Here is a 15,134-nt window from a genome sequence, read left to right as displayed (position 1 = left end):
ACCGGTCACTGATGAGCTCTCCGTTGACAGGCTTCACAAACCGATGTTTGATAGAGTTTTTAGACACTGGACTAAGAGAGTAGTCTTTGTGCGGTCCTTCAATAAGCATTTCAAACGTATATTGATATTAGGCTGAATCATTACAGACCTTCATCTTGGAATTGAATGGCATTAACTGGAATCTGCCTTCAGTAACTTGATTACATTCACACGTTACTTGGTGAGCAGCTCAAAGTCAGATCGGATCGTCGGACAAGAGATGGGATGGGACCACTCTACGATGGGGTATTTAGACAATAACACCAGCAAACCAGTCGCCGAGTCATTAGACAAAATACAATTTCTGATGGTGTCATGAGTCGATAGGCTATCAGACCCTGGTCTCTTGAAGGAGTCTCGAGACATTACATCGTCAGAATGGAATCTGACATCGTCTTGAGAGCACAGACCCGACAGACCAGTTGTCTTTATCATATTTAAACAACGAGGGCAGCCCATCCCTACGTGGTCCCCACCTTGGGTGGGTCATTGAGTCTAATTTTGGAGGCGGGGACAGAAAATCTGTGAGAATTCAAATTCGGCGCAACGGGATGGGACCGTGCATAGGGGGGGGAGGGGGATAGTGGGCCCTCTGCCCCAACCACGTGGGGAGCCTGTGTAAGGGGAGGGGGGGGGGGTGTGAAGTCTTACATGGGGGGGGGGAGGGAGGGGCGGAAAGGGGGGTGAAAAGATAACTGACTTACTAAGGGGAGACCGAGGATAGAGGGAAGGGGGGGGGGGGTGGGAATTTGAGTAATTTTCTAAGATGGCACAATGGGCACCTCATGAGAATGACGTCACGGGGATCTTCGAGGACCGCCGTGAAGCAGACGGGGTCCGCATTGTTACGGATATTGTCAGCACGCAGCATTTACCGGGACGGGTGGCCGCCGGATTCGAACCGCAGACCTCTGCAACGAGCGGCAAGACAAGCCACCGCCGGCCCACATCAACCATTGTGGCCGAGCGCTCGTTTGTCCATTGGAGATCCGTTGGCCAGCGACGCATCTGTAGCGTCGCCGGGGCTTCGAGCTCGGACTCGATCTTAGGCGCTGGTTTTCAGCGCTTCGCACCACCGATGAGCACGGTTTGCGATGTACGGTGCGAAAGAAGTTCAACGTACATAAATAGAACGCTGCCCATAGACTCAACACTGCCCGTAGACTCAACACTCCCCACAGACTCAACACTGCCCATAGACTCAACACTGCCCATAGACTCAACACTGCACCATAGACTCAACACTGCTCATAGACTCAACACTGCCCATAGACCCAACACTGCCCATAGACTCAACACTGCCCATAGACTCAACACTGCCCACAGACTCAATATTGCCCATAGACTCAACACTGCCCATAGACTCAACACTGCTCATAGACTCAATGCTGCCCATAGATTTCGATTTAAAGCTTTCGTGACTGCAAGGATTAATCTTCTTTGGTTCTTTCGGTAAAGTCACGTAGAATGAGAATAAAATAATAAAATAAAATAAGACAATAAAATTATCTTATTGTCTTATTTTATTTTATTCTTTTATTCTCATTCTACGTGACTTTACCGAAAGAACCAAAGAAGACTGCCCATAGACTCAACACTGCCCATAGACTCAACACTGCACCATAGACTCAACACTGCCCATAGACTCAACAATGCACCATAGACTCAACACTGCACCATAGACTCAACACTGCACCGTAGACTCAACACTGCACCATAGACTCAACACTGCCCATAGACTCAACACTGCCCATAGACTCAGCACTGCACCATAGACTCAACACTGCACCATAGACTCAACACTGCACCACAGACTCAACACTGCACCATAGACTCAACACTGCACCATAGACTCAACACTGCACCATAGACTCAACACTGCCCATAGACTCAACACTGCACCATAGACTCAACACTGCCCACAGACTCAACACTGCCCACAGACTCAACACTGCACCATAGACTCAACACTGCACCATAGACAACACTGCCCCATAGACTCAACACTGCACCACAGACTCAACACTGCACCACAGACTCAACACTGCACCATAGACTCAACACTGCACCACAGACTCAACACTGCACCATAGACTCAACACTGCACCATAGACTCAACACTGCACCATAGACTCAACACTGCCCATAGACTCAACACTGCACCATAGACTCAACACTGCCCACAGACTCAACACTGCCCACAGACTCAACACTGCACCATAGACTCAACACTGCACCATAGACAACACTGCCCCATAGACTCAACACTGCACCACAGACTCAACACTGCACCACAGACTCAACACTGCACCATAGACTCAACACTTCGCATCTCCGATGAGAGCACGGTTGACTACGTACGGCGAGAAAGAAGCTCAACGTGTTTTTTTTTTCTCGCTGTGCAGGAGAAGGAGACGTACCGCTGGCCAATTAAGGAGTCGATCAAGACGATGATCGCGTGGGGGTGGTCCATCGAGCGCTCGCGCGACGCCGACCAGATGGCGGCCCAGGGGAAAGGATCTTCCCAGGTGGACGTCACGATCTGTGCACCGCTAGATGGGGACGGAGGCTTCCCGCAAGCCGGCGCCGTGACTGGCGTTTTCGTGCGAGGTCGGAGGCGCGGCCGCCAGCCATCGCCACGTGTCGTGACGCGGCATCTGCCCGAACCCGCTTACTTTTCTTAACGGTTAACCCCCCTTTCTCATTCGGAAGACGTACGTCAACGTCATCAGTTTTTTTTTTCTCTCCCGATTTTGTTTTCCGATGGTGAACAAAAATGAACGAAGAAACATTATTTTTACTTAAGTGGCTATCCCATAACGAACAGATTTTTGTTCACCTTTCCCATACTTTGCACTCCCGGCGTGTTTTTGCGTCGTTTGTTGTTGTAACTTTCTGACCCGCCCCAACCGGACATCTGTGAAAAAGAGATTGATTAATATTTACGGTACCTACAACAGCCTGAGGTTAACAGGGGAATTGTTGGTAAGCCAACACATTGGGCTCTACAGAGGCCTGTCGTTAAGCGATGTTCTACTCTGCACTACATTATACACTACACTACACATTGGGCTCTACGGAGGCCTGTCGTTAAGCGATTAGTCGTTAACAGGGGTGGTCCTTAAGAGGGGTTCTACTCTACACTGCATTATACACTACACTATTATACACTACACTATACACTACACAATCGTTAAGCGGTGTTCTACTCTGCACTACATTATACACTACACTACACATTGGGCTCTATGGAGGCCTGTCGTTAAGCGATTAGTCGTTAACAGGGGTGGTCATTAAGAGGTGTTGTACTGTACAGGAGCCTGACCGTGTGGTTCTCTGTGTGTTTGTCCGTCGCATGCTGTTACCCACAGCCACCCATCGACCTGCAACAGGGCTACAGCCCGCGGCCTGCGGACATGAGCAACGTCACGTTGTCCAGGGACTTGCAGGTGAAATGTCACGGCTTAGTCGATCGATCGATCGATCGATCTCGCTCGGTATCCCAGTGGGCATCAGGGCCCTTAGCGTAAAGCCAAACTTGAATATTAAAGAGGCGACTCCAACGTTAGTTTGAGTCAACAGCGACGTGTAAGTATGTGTGCATTTCGAACTTCCTTCGCGCCATACGTAGCCGACCGCGCTAATCGAAGGTTGCGGAGGGAGGGGCAGCAAACTCAACGCCCAAAGCAGTTCTGGAGAAATCATTTTTAAATCCAGATGGTGATCACTTAAAAGTGCAAGCTCCCGGTGGCTTCCTCGTATCGGAAGGAGGAGCGTTCCAGACGGCCGCAGAAGCGCGTCTGAAAGCGCGCACGCGATGCCGTTGACCGCCGCCTTCGTTCGACGGCTCGCCAGAAGCCGCTGCGAGGATGACCGTTGCTCCGTGGCACTTTTCAGGAGCGCATCTACCGCGTTGAACGAGGATCGTTACTCTGTGTGCTTTGCAGTCCATGGCTGAGCAGTTGGCTGAAAACTACCACAACACCTGGGCCAAGAACAAGAAGGTGGAGCTTGATGCTAAGGGTATGTGTGTGTGTGTGTTTATTCGTTGTTTATAAAGCTTGTTTGCTCAGGAGCCCCTGCAAAGTTTTCTGCATTCGGTGGCATGATGTGAAACTACCTCGCCTGGTATGCAGGAGGTCGTGGGTTCTATCCCGACCCCGACGCCTGCTGCTGTATATTTGGAGTTTGCGTGTCTCTCGCTCTCCCCGTGGTCGCGTGGATTTTTCCTCCGTGTCCTCTGGTTTTTCCCTCCACATTTAGAGACACGCGATGATAAGCCACTTCGTTGAGCTATCATTTGTGATAGCCAGGTCGCTTCTGAAAAAGAGCTATACAATAGTTCAGTGGGCCTTACCCGGTAAAATAAAATAAAAATACTTTAGTCATTTAGTATATCCCAAATGTATATTTCGGCGTGCTGGCTACTGCACTGCACTGCTTTCCCGGCGACCTCGGTTCGACTTCCGCTCACAGCTAACATGAGTGGCGAGTGATATCTGAGCTGGTCTTGAGCCTTTCCTGGGTTGACTCAGCCTCAAATTGAGTAGCTGATGCCGTGTGTGTGTGTCTCTGTGTGTAAACATCGCCACGTGGGGAGACAAATTCGGCCGGGCATGGTGACGCTGGCCACACCTACCCTTCCTCGTGTGCTGCCCCGGCCTTCACAGGCGCTGCTTCTCGCTGAGCAGCACTTGCCCCGGCAGTCTGTCACAGGCTATACTTGGGGGGGGGGATCTTTTTGCCCTTTCGTAGGAGGAGGAAACCACCCCCTGCTGGTGCCGTACGACACGCTGACGGCCAAGGAGAAGGCGCGGGACCGGGAGAAGGCGCAGGACCTCCTCAAGTTTCTGCAGATCAACGGCTACGCCGTGTCTCGGTGCGGCGTGCGACAGTTTTTTTGCGCAATTCCCCCCCCCCCCCCACCTCTCCCCCGAGCCGCCTCCGTACGCGACGCGAGAAAAATTGTTGAGACAGGCAAGCGTAGGCCGAATACCGTTGCTCGTTGTTTTCAAGAGGAGGGGTGTCCGCCCCGCTATGCTGGCACGTGGACCAGCCAATTATGTGTGTATGTATGTCGTCGTTTCGCCAGGCAGTTCGAAAGTAAGTTGTTGGCATTGTAGGGTTGATGCTCGGAAGATGTTTGTGACAAGACAGGAGAAGCGACGTGGACGTTTGGAAGAGAACATCTGTGGAAAAGAGAATTTATAGCTCATCGGATTCCTCCAGTATATACAAATATTCAGATTCTGAATTTTTTTTTATCGGATTCATTTAACCCTATTGGCCACCTGCCAGCGAGTCTTTGACACCTCACGTGGCTTGAAGGTGCCACCTAGCTCGGCACTAGGCACGTGGTGGTGTCACCGCCCCTTCGTGGAGAATGGCGATTGGTATTGGTGTTGTTCTGTGCGGGGGCAGTCTTTGGTGACCCGGTTAGGGCCCTCAAATCGCTACATCAACTCACTACGCTTGAGATCCCGTTTTAATAATTTCAGACCCAGCGTCTCGGCGGTGCCGGCTCAGCGCTCTGACCTCGGATTTATCTGGCCACCTCAAATAATCGATGTGTTGTGTGTGTGTGTGCGTGTTCGCGAGGACGTCTGTGTGCACCTTGCTGTGTGTGGCAGTGCAGCGGATAGCGGTCTGCGCTACGCACCCGGCGGCCCAAGTTCGATTTCCCGCTCACGGCCAACACCAGTGACGACTATCTGACCGGTCCCGGGTCTCCCCTAGGTCGCCTCAGCCTCAAATAAGTACCTGGTGCGGTGATAAAAAAAAAACACCGCCACTGGGGAGACGAAGGCGGCTGGGCGTGGTGCTGGTCACCCGCCCCCCACGTGTGCCATGCCGGCCTGCATCGTTGAGGGGGGGGGGGGGGGGTCATTGTTTGTCTCTGTCTTTGTTTTGTGCTGTCACGTGTTCCAGGGGAATGAAGGACATGGAGATGGATTCATCGTCCATAGAGAAGCGCTACGCCTTCGGCCTCGTGCAGAAGCTCATCGATTACGTGGACGCTGCCCACGAATACATTCGGCAGCTGGGTACGCGCGCCGGGTCGTTAGAACCGTCGTTTCTCCTTCCATGACTGGCCAAACGGTCAGCGGTTTTTGCCGCACGCCTAGAAATGTCTCGAGAAATAAACGCGAGATTTGTTTAGCCTTTTTTTGTTTTAATGAACGGTTTTATTACAACTCAACGCGAGCCCAGCATAGAACGCACCGACCGCGACGTCAGGGTGGTGGCGGGGACAAGACCCCAGGCTCGGGTGCTCCGGGGGTTTCAAGAAGGGGGAGATTTTTTAGTTTTAACTTTTTTTTTAAATCGAGAAAGTGAAGGGAGCTGCCATGGTGGCCGTGTAACGTTGAAGCCCACTGGACTTGCAATCCACAGGTTGCCGATTCCGTTCTATCCCCCGGCGTAGCAGTTGGAATAATGGGGGGTGGGGGGAGTTAGCAGTTCGTGAGATTGGTGCATTCGGTACGACATTTCCGCTGGAAACGGTCACCGTGATGCCGACTTTTTGGAACCGGTAACCGACTGTGAAACGCGGTTTACCGGTATTGCCGGCTGTCGTTTAACAACCCTGGCGAGCGAGCGCACACACCTCTGCGGTTACTCACGTGCGTGTGCGTCATACGGGAGCGCTGCGTGATTGCCACGTCATCACATGTCATCGCATGTCGCACCTCCGATTAGCACGGTTGGCTACGTACGGTGTGAAAGAATTTCAACATGCATACATACATCGCATGTCTTCAATATTTTTTAACTGCCAGGTTAATGCCCCATTTTTTTGTTGTTGTAAAGCTTTTAAAGTTGATGATTTGGAATTGCAGTTTCTTAAAAGCTGTCATTATCTGCCATGTGGCGTCACATCGCATAAATGGGGCTTGTAGATTGAGCACTTCACATAATCGAACATCACATATCCGCCCTCGCCATCATCCCTTTGGGGCAGATAAAATAGGTACCACTTCGCAAGCGGTCAACAGCAATTGTCCTGTGGCGTTACTGATTTCATAATTGGCTTAGGGCTACCATAATAATAGTAAGAATGATAATGCCTCATAATTAGCCAGGGACTCCTGAATGAGTCTCAAGACTCTCTGTCATGACGGTTCTGCTTTTGGATGTTTCACCAATTCTGGAGTATCAGGAGAAAGTTCACGTATTTGAGGGGATGATTATTTGAGGGGATAATTTTGAGGCGATATTTGATCATTTGTGGGGATAATTTGAGGGGATTTGACGACTTGATTTGATGATTTCATTTGAGGGTTTTTGGCATAATTTGAGGGGATTTGATAATTAATTAGAGGGGATATTTTAGGGGATAATAATCGCCAAGGCTCTGCATGGGTAGATGACAAGAGTTGTACTTCCGTCTGCTTGCCACCTTGCAGCCCAAGCTTACAATTTCTGGTGATGTTCTCAGGCAGTCTCTCATCCAAATAATAACCAGGTTCTAAACCTGCGTAGCTTCAAATAACTGACAAGATGATAGTTAATCGATCGTTTCCAAGCTCGTTTTGTTACGTTCGCGTTGTTCGGGGAAAAAAAAAACCTGTACTCTTTGAATTATACAAGAGGCAGTTTTCGCCTGGATTTCAAAGCAGTAGTTGGGGATGCCTGTTATAATCTGGTAGGAGTGTGTGTGTCACCAGATGAGTGTATCTTTATTAGTGGGGAGCGGTAGTGTAGCGGTTAGCGCACTGCGCTACGAACCCGGCGACCCGAGTTCGATTCTCGTTCACGGCCAACACCAGTGACAATTATCTCTGAACCGGTCCTGGGCCTCCTCTCGGTCGACCCAGCCTCAAATGAGTACCTGGTGCGGTGTATAAACATCGCCACTGGGGAGACAAAGGCGGCCGGGCGTGGTGTTGGCCACCCACCCCCTCGTGTGCCATGCCGGGCTTTATTGGTGCTCGCTAACAGCACTTGCCCCTACAGTCTGTTAAGGCTATATGGGGGATCTTTCTTTGTCTTTGAACCTTTTATTAACACGGGCATATGAGATTTCGGGATATGTCTTACTTTCTGGAGCGTTTCATAATCTCCAAAAAATATAGTGTAATTATTGACTTTTTAAACTGTGGAATTAGGAATGAAGTTAATGATTTAAAGAATACATTTTACCGGTTATATTGTTTTGTTTACCCCAATCAGATTCTGGCGTGACGATCGTGCGGGATTCAAGGTCATCGAATGAACAAGAAATCAAATTTTTCGCTAAGGTCAGAGGCCGCTGTTGGTACAGCCTTTCGCACATCCCCCATGAAATTAAAAGCATTCATCATCCCGTCACACTGCAGTCACATCTTTCTCCGCCAATTTAATGCTTTAGAATTAAACAAAATAAGTAAGCAGAGACAATACGCCCACTTTACATATCATTCCTTCGACGAAACAAATTAATAATATTTATTTTTTCTATAGCGAATCTCATGAGCCGCACAGAATTCTGTGAGTGCATTATTTCAGCAGCATTGGTCCCAACGCAAGTAGACTCTGGATCGGTCTTAAGAATTCTGTATCTCACCAGCTGTGTCAGGCTTGCTAGAGGCAATGCCTGTGAACTGCCAGATGTTTGTTACCAATGACCCTCTCGTTATTATTCGTTTGTATATATTTTTAAAGTATAATTTGGCTCGGCGAGACGCTATGTTCAAATGCTTCATTTCACAAGGAGTTAATTAGATTTCGTGTTCCGCGTATCATACCCTGGCAATGCTTGAATCACGGTGTGCGCGTGACTAACATGTTCACGCATCGTCACCTTCAGCACACCAGTCTGTTACGTGGCAAATTTAGTAACGGGAAAGAGCACTCCCTCGAAATGAAGTTGGCCCTGTGAACGCTTAAAAAAAGCAATATGCCATTAACGTATCGCAATTAACGCTCGTTTTTACGATTTGGCGGCTTGCCGGGTCGCGCGTTGAACGTGCTCGGCCACGCCTTTTAGCGCGCGCACGCTCGTTCATCGGCTGCTCCTCACTCGTCGAGGGTCAACGACTAGGTGCCCACGTGACCGCAAGTAAAACGGTTCCTGCAAGAGACGGTTCAAAACGGACGACGTCCTGCGTCCCGCACCGCCGTTCACCGTAGCCGAACGACGTGCTGTACACGCGACGTCGCCTTATTTACGTGTTTTGATTTATCCGCATTTTCAGTCTTATCCGGGACAGCCATCCCACCCTTCACCCCCCGATAGTCGAAAGCCCAGTGCATGCGTAGTTCTCAAAGAAGGGGGATTTCCAGCGAGGAGATGGAGCGACGTCATCGGTCCACTAACTCGCTGACCCCATGTCACTACTGGACATCTGTGAGAAAGAGCTTCATCATGGGACCTTTGTGACACTATCAAAGTATGAAAGGGCAGGTGTTAAGATGTTCAAACACCAAATTGATACTTTTTGCAAGGATTCAGGTCTGCATTAATCAGTACTTGCGGTGCACATGCAAACAAACACGCCCTGGCTGTCTGGTGTAGCCCAATCAGTTTTAAAGACAATGCATATGTGATCTATTTTGTGTTTTGAACACCTCAACACCTGTTTTATTGCCAGAAAGTGTAAAACCTAATCTTATTTTTCATACTTTGATTCTGGCAGAAAGTTCCCATGATGTAGCTACTCCCCCCGAGCTATAAGTGCTCTGATAGTGGCATTGTCTTTGTGCTGTTCGCCTTGTGGCGTTCTCTGGTCTGACACTGGTGAGAAGAGGCCCTAAAGAAGGCTGTCTCTGGTGTAGGCCGATCAGTTTCAAGGACAATGACATATTTTATTAGAGCATGTTTGTTTGCGTGTTCACCACAAGTACTGTGTGTGCTTAATGCGTGACTCGATTCCTTGCAAAAGTTTTCTGTTTGGTGTTTGAACATCTTAACACCTCCTGTTTGATTGCCAGCAAGGGTAAAACCTAATATTATTTTTCATTAAAAGAGGTTAGTAGCTCATCGGATTCGTCCTCCAGTCTAAACAGGGCCTCTGATTCTGATGCGCGGGTTCCTATAGGCGGATTATGACAACGTGCACATAGCCTGGCACAAGCGTCGTGGTGACATCACCGCCACTTAGTGGCGAATGGCGGTTGTTGTTGTTGTTATGACACCCACGGATCGTAAGATCCATGGCTGATGATGACGGTGATAACGACGACGACGACGATGATGGCGATGATACCGCCGCTCAGTTTCTCCGCGAGCGTCGTGCGCAGCGCGTCTGCCCCTCCGCTCACCGCAGGTGGTGCTGCCGCTCATCAACCACTACTTCAACAACCACCGGCAGTATTTCCTGGCCACGCTAACCCGGCCTCTGCCAGGTGGCAGCCACGCGTCTCCCAAGGAGAAGGAAATGGTCACAAGGTGTGGCGCGCGCGCGCACACACATACACACACACAGGGAGACAAACATTTACCCCGTAGAGCCGTTTTAACACAGCGTTGGGGCGCGCGCTGTTAGCGAGCACAAATTCAGGCCGGCAACGTCACACGAGGAGGTAGGCGGTCAGTTTCCATTGCCCGACTGCCTCTGTCTGACCCAATGCCGACGTTTAGACGCCGGCACAGAGGTACTCGATTAACGGCTGAGTCGACCCAGGGGAGAATCGGGACCGGTTCAGATATTCGTCACCGGTGTTGGCTGTGGGCGGGAAGCGAACTCGGGTAATTGAGTTCGTAGGGCAGTGCTCGAGCCATGACGATATCGCTCCACACACGTGGGCAGATGCACACACATGGGCAGATGCACACACGTGGGCAGATGCACACACGTGGGCAGATGCACACACGTGGGCAGATGCACACACGTGGGCAGATGCACACACATGGGCAGATGCACACACGTGGGCAGATGCACACACATGGGCAGATGCACACACGTGGGCAGATGCACACACGTGGGCAGATGCACACACGTGGGCAGATGCACACACGTGGGCAGATGCACACACGTGGGCAGATGCACACACGTGGGCAGATGCACACACGTGGGCAGATGCACACACGTGGGCAGATGCACACACGTGGGCAGATGCACACACGTGGGCAGATGCACACACGTGGGCAGATGCACACACGTGGGCAGATGCACACACGTGGGCAGATGCACACACGTGGGCAGATGCACACACATGGGCAGATGCACACACGTGGGCAGATGCACACACATGGGCAGATGCACACACATGGGCAGATGCACACACGTGGGCAGATGCACACACATGGGCAGATGCACACACGTGGGCAGATGCACACACATGGGCAGATGCACACACGTGGGCAGATGCACACACGTGGGCAGATGCACACACGTGGGCAGATGCACACACATGGGCAGATGCACACACGCACACAAATATCCATACTATAGCCTCCACATTGGGCTTATCACCTGTGCGCTTTTGACCCAGACGGCCCATGAATTGGCATCTGTGTTGAGGTGGCAGCAATTGATTTGCACTGACATTTGGTGGCATTGTGTTAAACTTAATCGGTTTCCTGCATAATTTTGATAGACCTATAGGTCTATAGGCCACGGGGGTCGGCAACCTGCGGCTCCTTAGCCGCATGCGGCTCAGTGAGGACTGCTTCCTGACGTTAGCTCGTGAGGAGCACCGTGTGGTATTCACACGCATTGCGGCGACGGAAACATTGAGGGGTTGTGTTATTTTTACAGAATTCATAAAAAAATATATATTCTTGTTATTTTGGTTTTGCCGACCCCTGACCTAGGCCAATGGGGAAATATTCCCAAGTCAAGATCTTAGGCTTTACTTTGCGTGGCTGAGATGATCAGGAGGTTCACAAAGGACGGAGGTAGCATTGTGGAGGCCTTTGTCCAACAGCGGGATGGTAATGGTAAGGAAATTGTAAAGAATGTGTAGATCGGTGTTCAGAAACCGGCGTGCCGCTTTCTTAAAGTCCCCGGTGTGCCGTGCGCGGTATTGTACGAGCTATAAGAAAGGAAAGAACCTCGCACCCTCCGCAATCTGGGGCAGTCGAAACTCTCCTCCTAAGCATTCAAGAGTGACACCGGGTGGATATACGCTCGTTTGACACGTCCGATTAGCACGGTTGGCTTCGTAACTGTGCAAAAGAAGTTCAACATGCAATGCACACATTCGTGTTCAAATCCCTTGTCGGTTTCTTTTCTTCCACTTGACATTGTTTTTACCCCCCCCCTCCGCCTGCATCAGCCTGTTCTGCAAACTCGGCGTGCTTATTAGGCACCGGATATCCATATTTGGTAAGGTGTGGTGGCATGCCTTGCGAGATACCCGCATGCAAGAAGCAGCTGAGATTGCTGACTTTGTGCTGTGTTTTTTTTTTGCCTCGCTCGGTCGTTAGTCAACACGAAGGGGGGGTGGGGGGGGGCGCGTGGGGTGACAAGGCCGACGGTCGCGAGCGCGATCGCCTTTTGACGCCGAGGTTCCCCGGTTTGGGTCCGAATCCATGCGGGAGGCAGCGCTGCGTGGCGCAGCAACCCGCGGACGTGGGTTTTAAAGATTCCCCGTGACGTCGTCTGACAAGAGGAGGGCCCACTGCGCGCTGACGTCACGGTCCGAGTTTGGCAGGGTTCGGTAGAAATACGAAAAACAACGCCGCCGCCGCAAATTTTTCTCCGAGTTGGGATTTTTTTCCCCTATTGGCAGTCACCGTCAAAGCACAAAAGAGTCGCGAGTCTCACTGAGGGTTTCCTGGCCACGCAAGCTGAATAGGAATTGAAAACCGCTTGTTTAGTACAGCACGGGGAGTGAAAAAGTAGCGGTCCGTGCACTGCGCTACCAACCCGTCGAGCCGGATTCGATTCCCGCTCGTGGCCAGCACCAGTGACGATTTATCTGAACCGGTCCCAGGCCTCCCATAGGTGGGCCTTAAATGAGCACCTGGTGCGGTGTGTAAACATCGCCGCTGGGGAGACAAAGGCGGCCGGGCGTTGTGCTGGCCACTCACCCTCAAGTGTGCCCTGCCGGCCTTCATAGGTGCTCGCTAACAGCACTTGCCCCAATAAGTCTGTCAAGGCTACACGGGGGACGTTTGTAATTGTTATAGCGTAGGCGAGGTATTGGGTGTGGGGTGCATGTGCTTTAATTGGTCTTTGTGAAGGGAAGTGCTTTCTTTGTGTGAACAATGCTCCTGTTGAGTGTTATCACAGATAATATACGGACGGCTCCGCTGTGTGCATCTTGCTGTGATGAGTTGTTGTGCAGTTGTTCTTTCCCGATGGCACTCAAATATTCACCCACTCCGCTGACTCGGCTGTCCGTTTATTCATGCAGTCTCTCACACGTGCAGTCTGGTAGAAGGCAGTCCGCTTTGCCCACGAACCATAATCAACTCGCCTTTACCTGCGAGTAGCGCGGTTGGCTATGTACGGTGCGAAAGAAGTTCAAGCTCCCCACAGACTCACTCGATCATCCACCTGGACAAGTTATTCTCGTGCCCATTCTCCACTTCATCCACGTTCGCAACTAGCCACCTACCGAGCCGCAAAATAACCTACGATTTCACGAAATCATTCACCCACCCAGCCACCCATTCAGCCGCCCAGTTACCCACCCAGCTATAAACCAACCTACTCGTTCCCTAACTAGGCCGCCCACTAAACTACCCATCCAGCCACCCACACAGACGCATGTTAGCCTGCCCTACCCATTCATTAACTCACCCATTCACACAAAGCCACCAACTCCACTTAATTTACTTACCTATCAAGCCGACTGCAATATTCATTGGTAATTTAACTCGGCAATGATTCCGTTCGTGCAAAGGTTCAAATTTCCACGGCTTTGAATTTACCTCGAGCATGTGAGCTTGTCCACTGCAACCCCCATGACTTCAGTTCCGTGGGCATTTAATAAACATTCTACCTAAAATGTGACTGCACGTGCAAGGGCGCGTGTCAGTGTGCAACAAATGGTGAAGGCGCAGTCCCTGCAGCTGCTTGCTCATGCCACTGCTGGCGGAAGGGCCTCCACCAGAGAGGCCCTTCCAAAGGGTCTTTGGCCTCCTCCTGGCCCACTCTTCGACGCCTGTCAGTGTGGAGTTCTTTTCAAATGCTTGTGCATGCGTGTGCGTGTGTATGTGTGCACATGCGGCCTTAAAGTGCACTTGGCCTGACACAAGCGCCGTCGCGACGTCCCTGCCACTTTGGTGCAAGTGGCGTTTGTTGTTGTTGATGTTGTGTGAGTATGGGGAGCGGGAGTGTAGCGGTTAGCGCTCTGCACCTACAAACCCGGCGACCTGAGTTCGATTACCGCTCACGGCCAAAAACAGTGGTGAATATCTTAACCGGTCCTGGGCTTCTCCTAGGTCGACTCAACCTTAAATGGGCACCTGGTGCAGTGTGTAAACGTCGCCACTGGGGAGACAAAGGCGGGCGGGCGGGCGTGATGCTGGCCACCCACCCCTTCGTGTGCCGTGCCGGCCCTCATTGGTGCTCGCTTACGGCACTTGCCTCAACAGTCCGTTAAGGCTATATGGGGGGGATCTTTGTCTTTGTGTGTGTGCGTGTACGACACTCGGTTTACGTTAATACTCAGGCCCTTCACGTGCATTGATCTGCGTGGTGTTTATTGCATCTGTAGGGGACTGCATCTGTAGATTTATCGCGTTCATTCTGCCGCAGGTGCCGACGCCATCTCCATTGTCAACTGCATGCACATCCTTGCCCGGTCAATCGATGCCAGGTAAGACGGCTTTCGCCGGTCATCATACCCCGTGAAACCCTCGGAAGCCGAGGCCATGAATCGTCGTCGCCTCTCGCCCGACGCGTATCAACGCGTTCGCAGACCTTCCATCAGACGTGCGCAGATTGTCCCGGCTACGCTTTGTTGGGAATACGATCACATTTGCAGTGTGGGTTTGGTGCCAGGGTGGCACCGGTGGTAACTGCCGTGCCTCACAGCAAGACGCGATGGGGTTGCGATTCCTGACCCGGGCACCTCTCTGCGTGGAGCTTTGTAATCAACAGGTCCTCCAGTTAATCCAACACATACATACACACAATTGAACTGGTATTGGCTAAAACATTCCAATGCTGGAACAATATACCTGCAAGGTATATATCCTGGAGAAATCTAATGAGCTG

General features: G+C 51.1%; 1 protein-coding gene across 11 annotated transcripts in view; it reads left to right on the top strand.

Annotated features, from left to right (window-relative positions):
• Window positions 1-15,134, top strand: part of LOC116953891 (ryanodine receptor 2-like) — a 321,447-nt gene that overhangs the window by 127,125 nt on the left and 179,188 nt on the right. For all 11 annotated transcript variants that reach the window (XM_076051967.1, XM_032974196.2, XM_032974194.2 and 8 more), the window contains 9 exons: window positions 2,445-2,567; window positions 3,411-3,488; window positions 3,987-4,062; window positions 4,795-4,918; window positions 5,968-6,083; window positions 8,212-8,279; window positions 10,287-10,408; window positions 12,241-12,290; window positions 14,673-14,733. In XM_076051967.1, coding sequence (XP_075908082.1) covers window positions 2,445-2,567; window positions 3,411-3,488; window positions 3,987-4,062; window positions 4,795-4,918; window positions 5,968-6,083; window positions 8,212-8,279; window positions 10,287-10,408; window positions 12,241-12,290; window positions 14,673-14,733 — 818 coding nt within the window. The remainder of the gene's footprint in view (window positions 1-2,444; window positions 2,568-3,410; window positions 3,489-3,986; window positions 4,063-4,794; window positions 4,919-5,967; window positions 6,084-8,211; window positions 8,280-10,286; window positions 10,409-12,240; window positions 12,291-14,672; window positions 14,734-15,134) is intronic.

Source organism: Petromyzon marinus, chromosome 53 (genome assembly GCF_048934315.1).
Source record: "Petromyzon marinus isolate PM22_M1 ecotype Great Lakes invasive population chromosome 53, UKy_Petmar_22M1.pri1.0, whole genome shotgun sequence".
Taxonomy (NCBI): domain Eukaryota; kingdom Metazoa; phylum Chordata; class Hyperoartia; order Petromyzontiformes; family Petromyzontidae; genus Petromyzon; species Petromyzon marinus.
The sequence above is the reverse complement of the archived record's forward strand: the minus strand, read 5'-3'. Positions and strand labels throughout refer to the sequence as shown.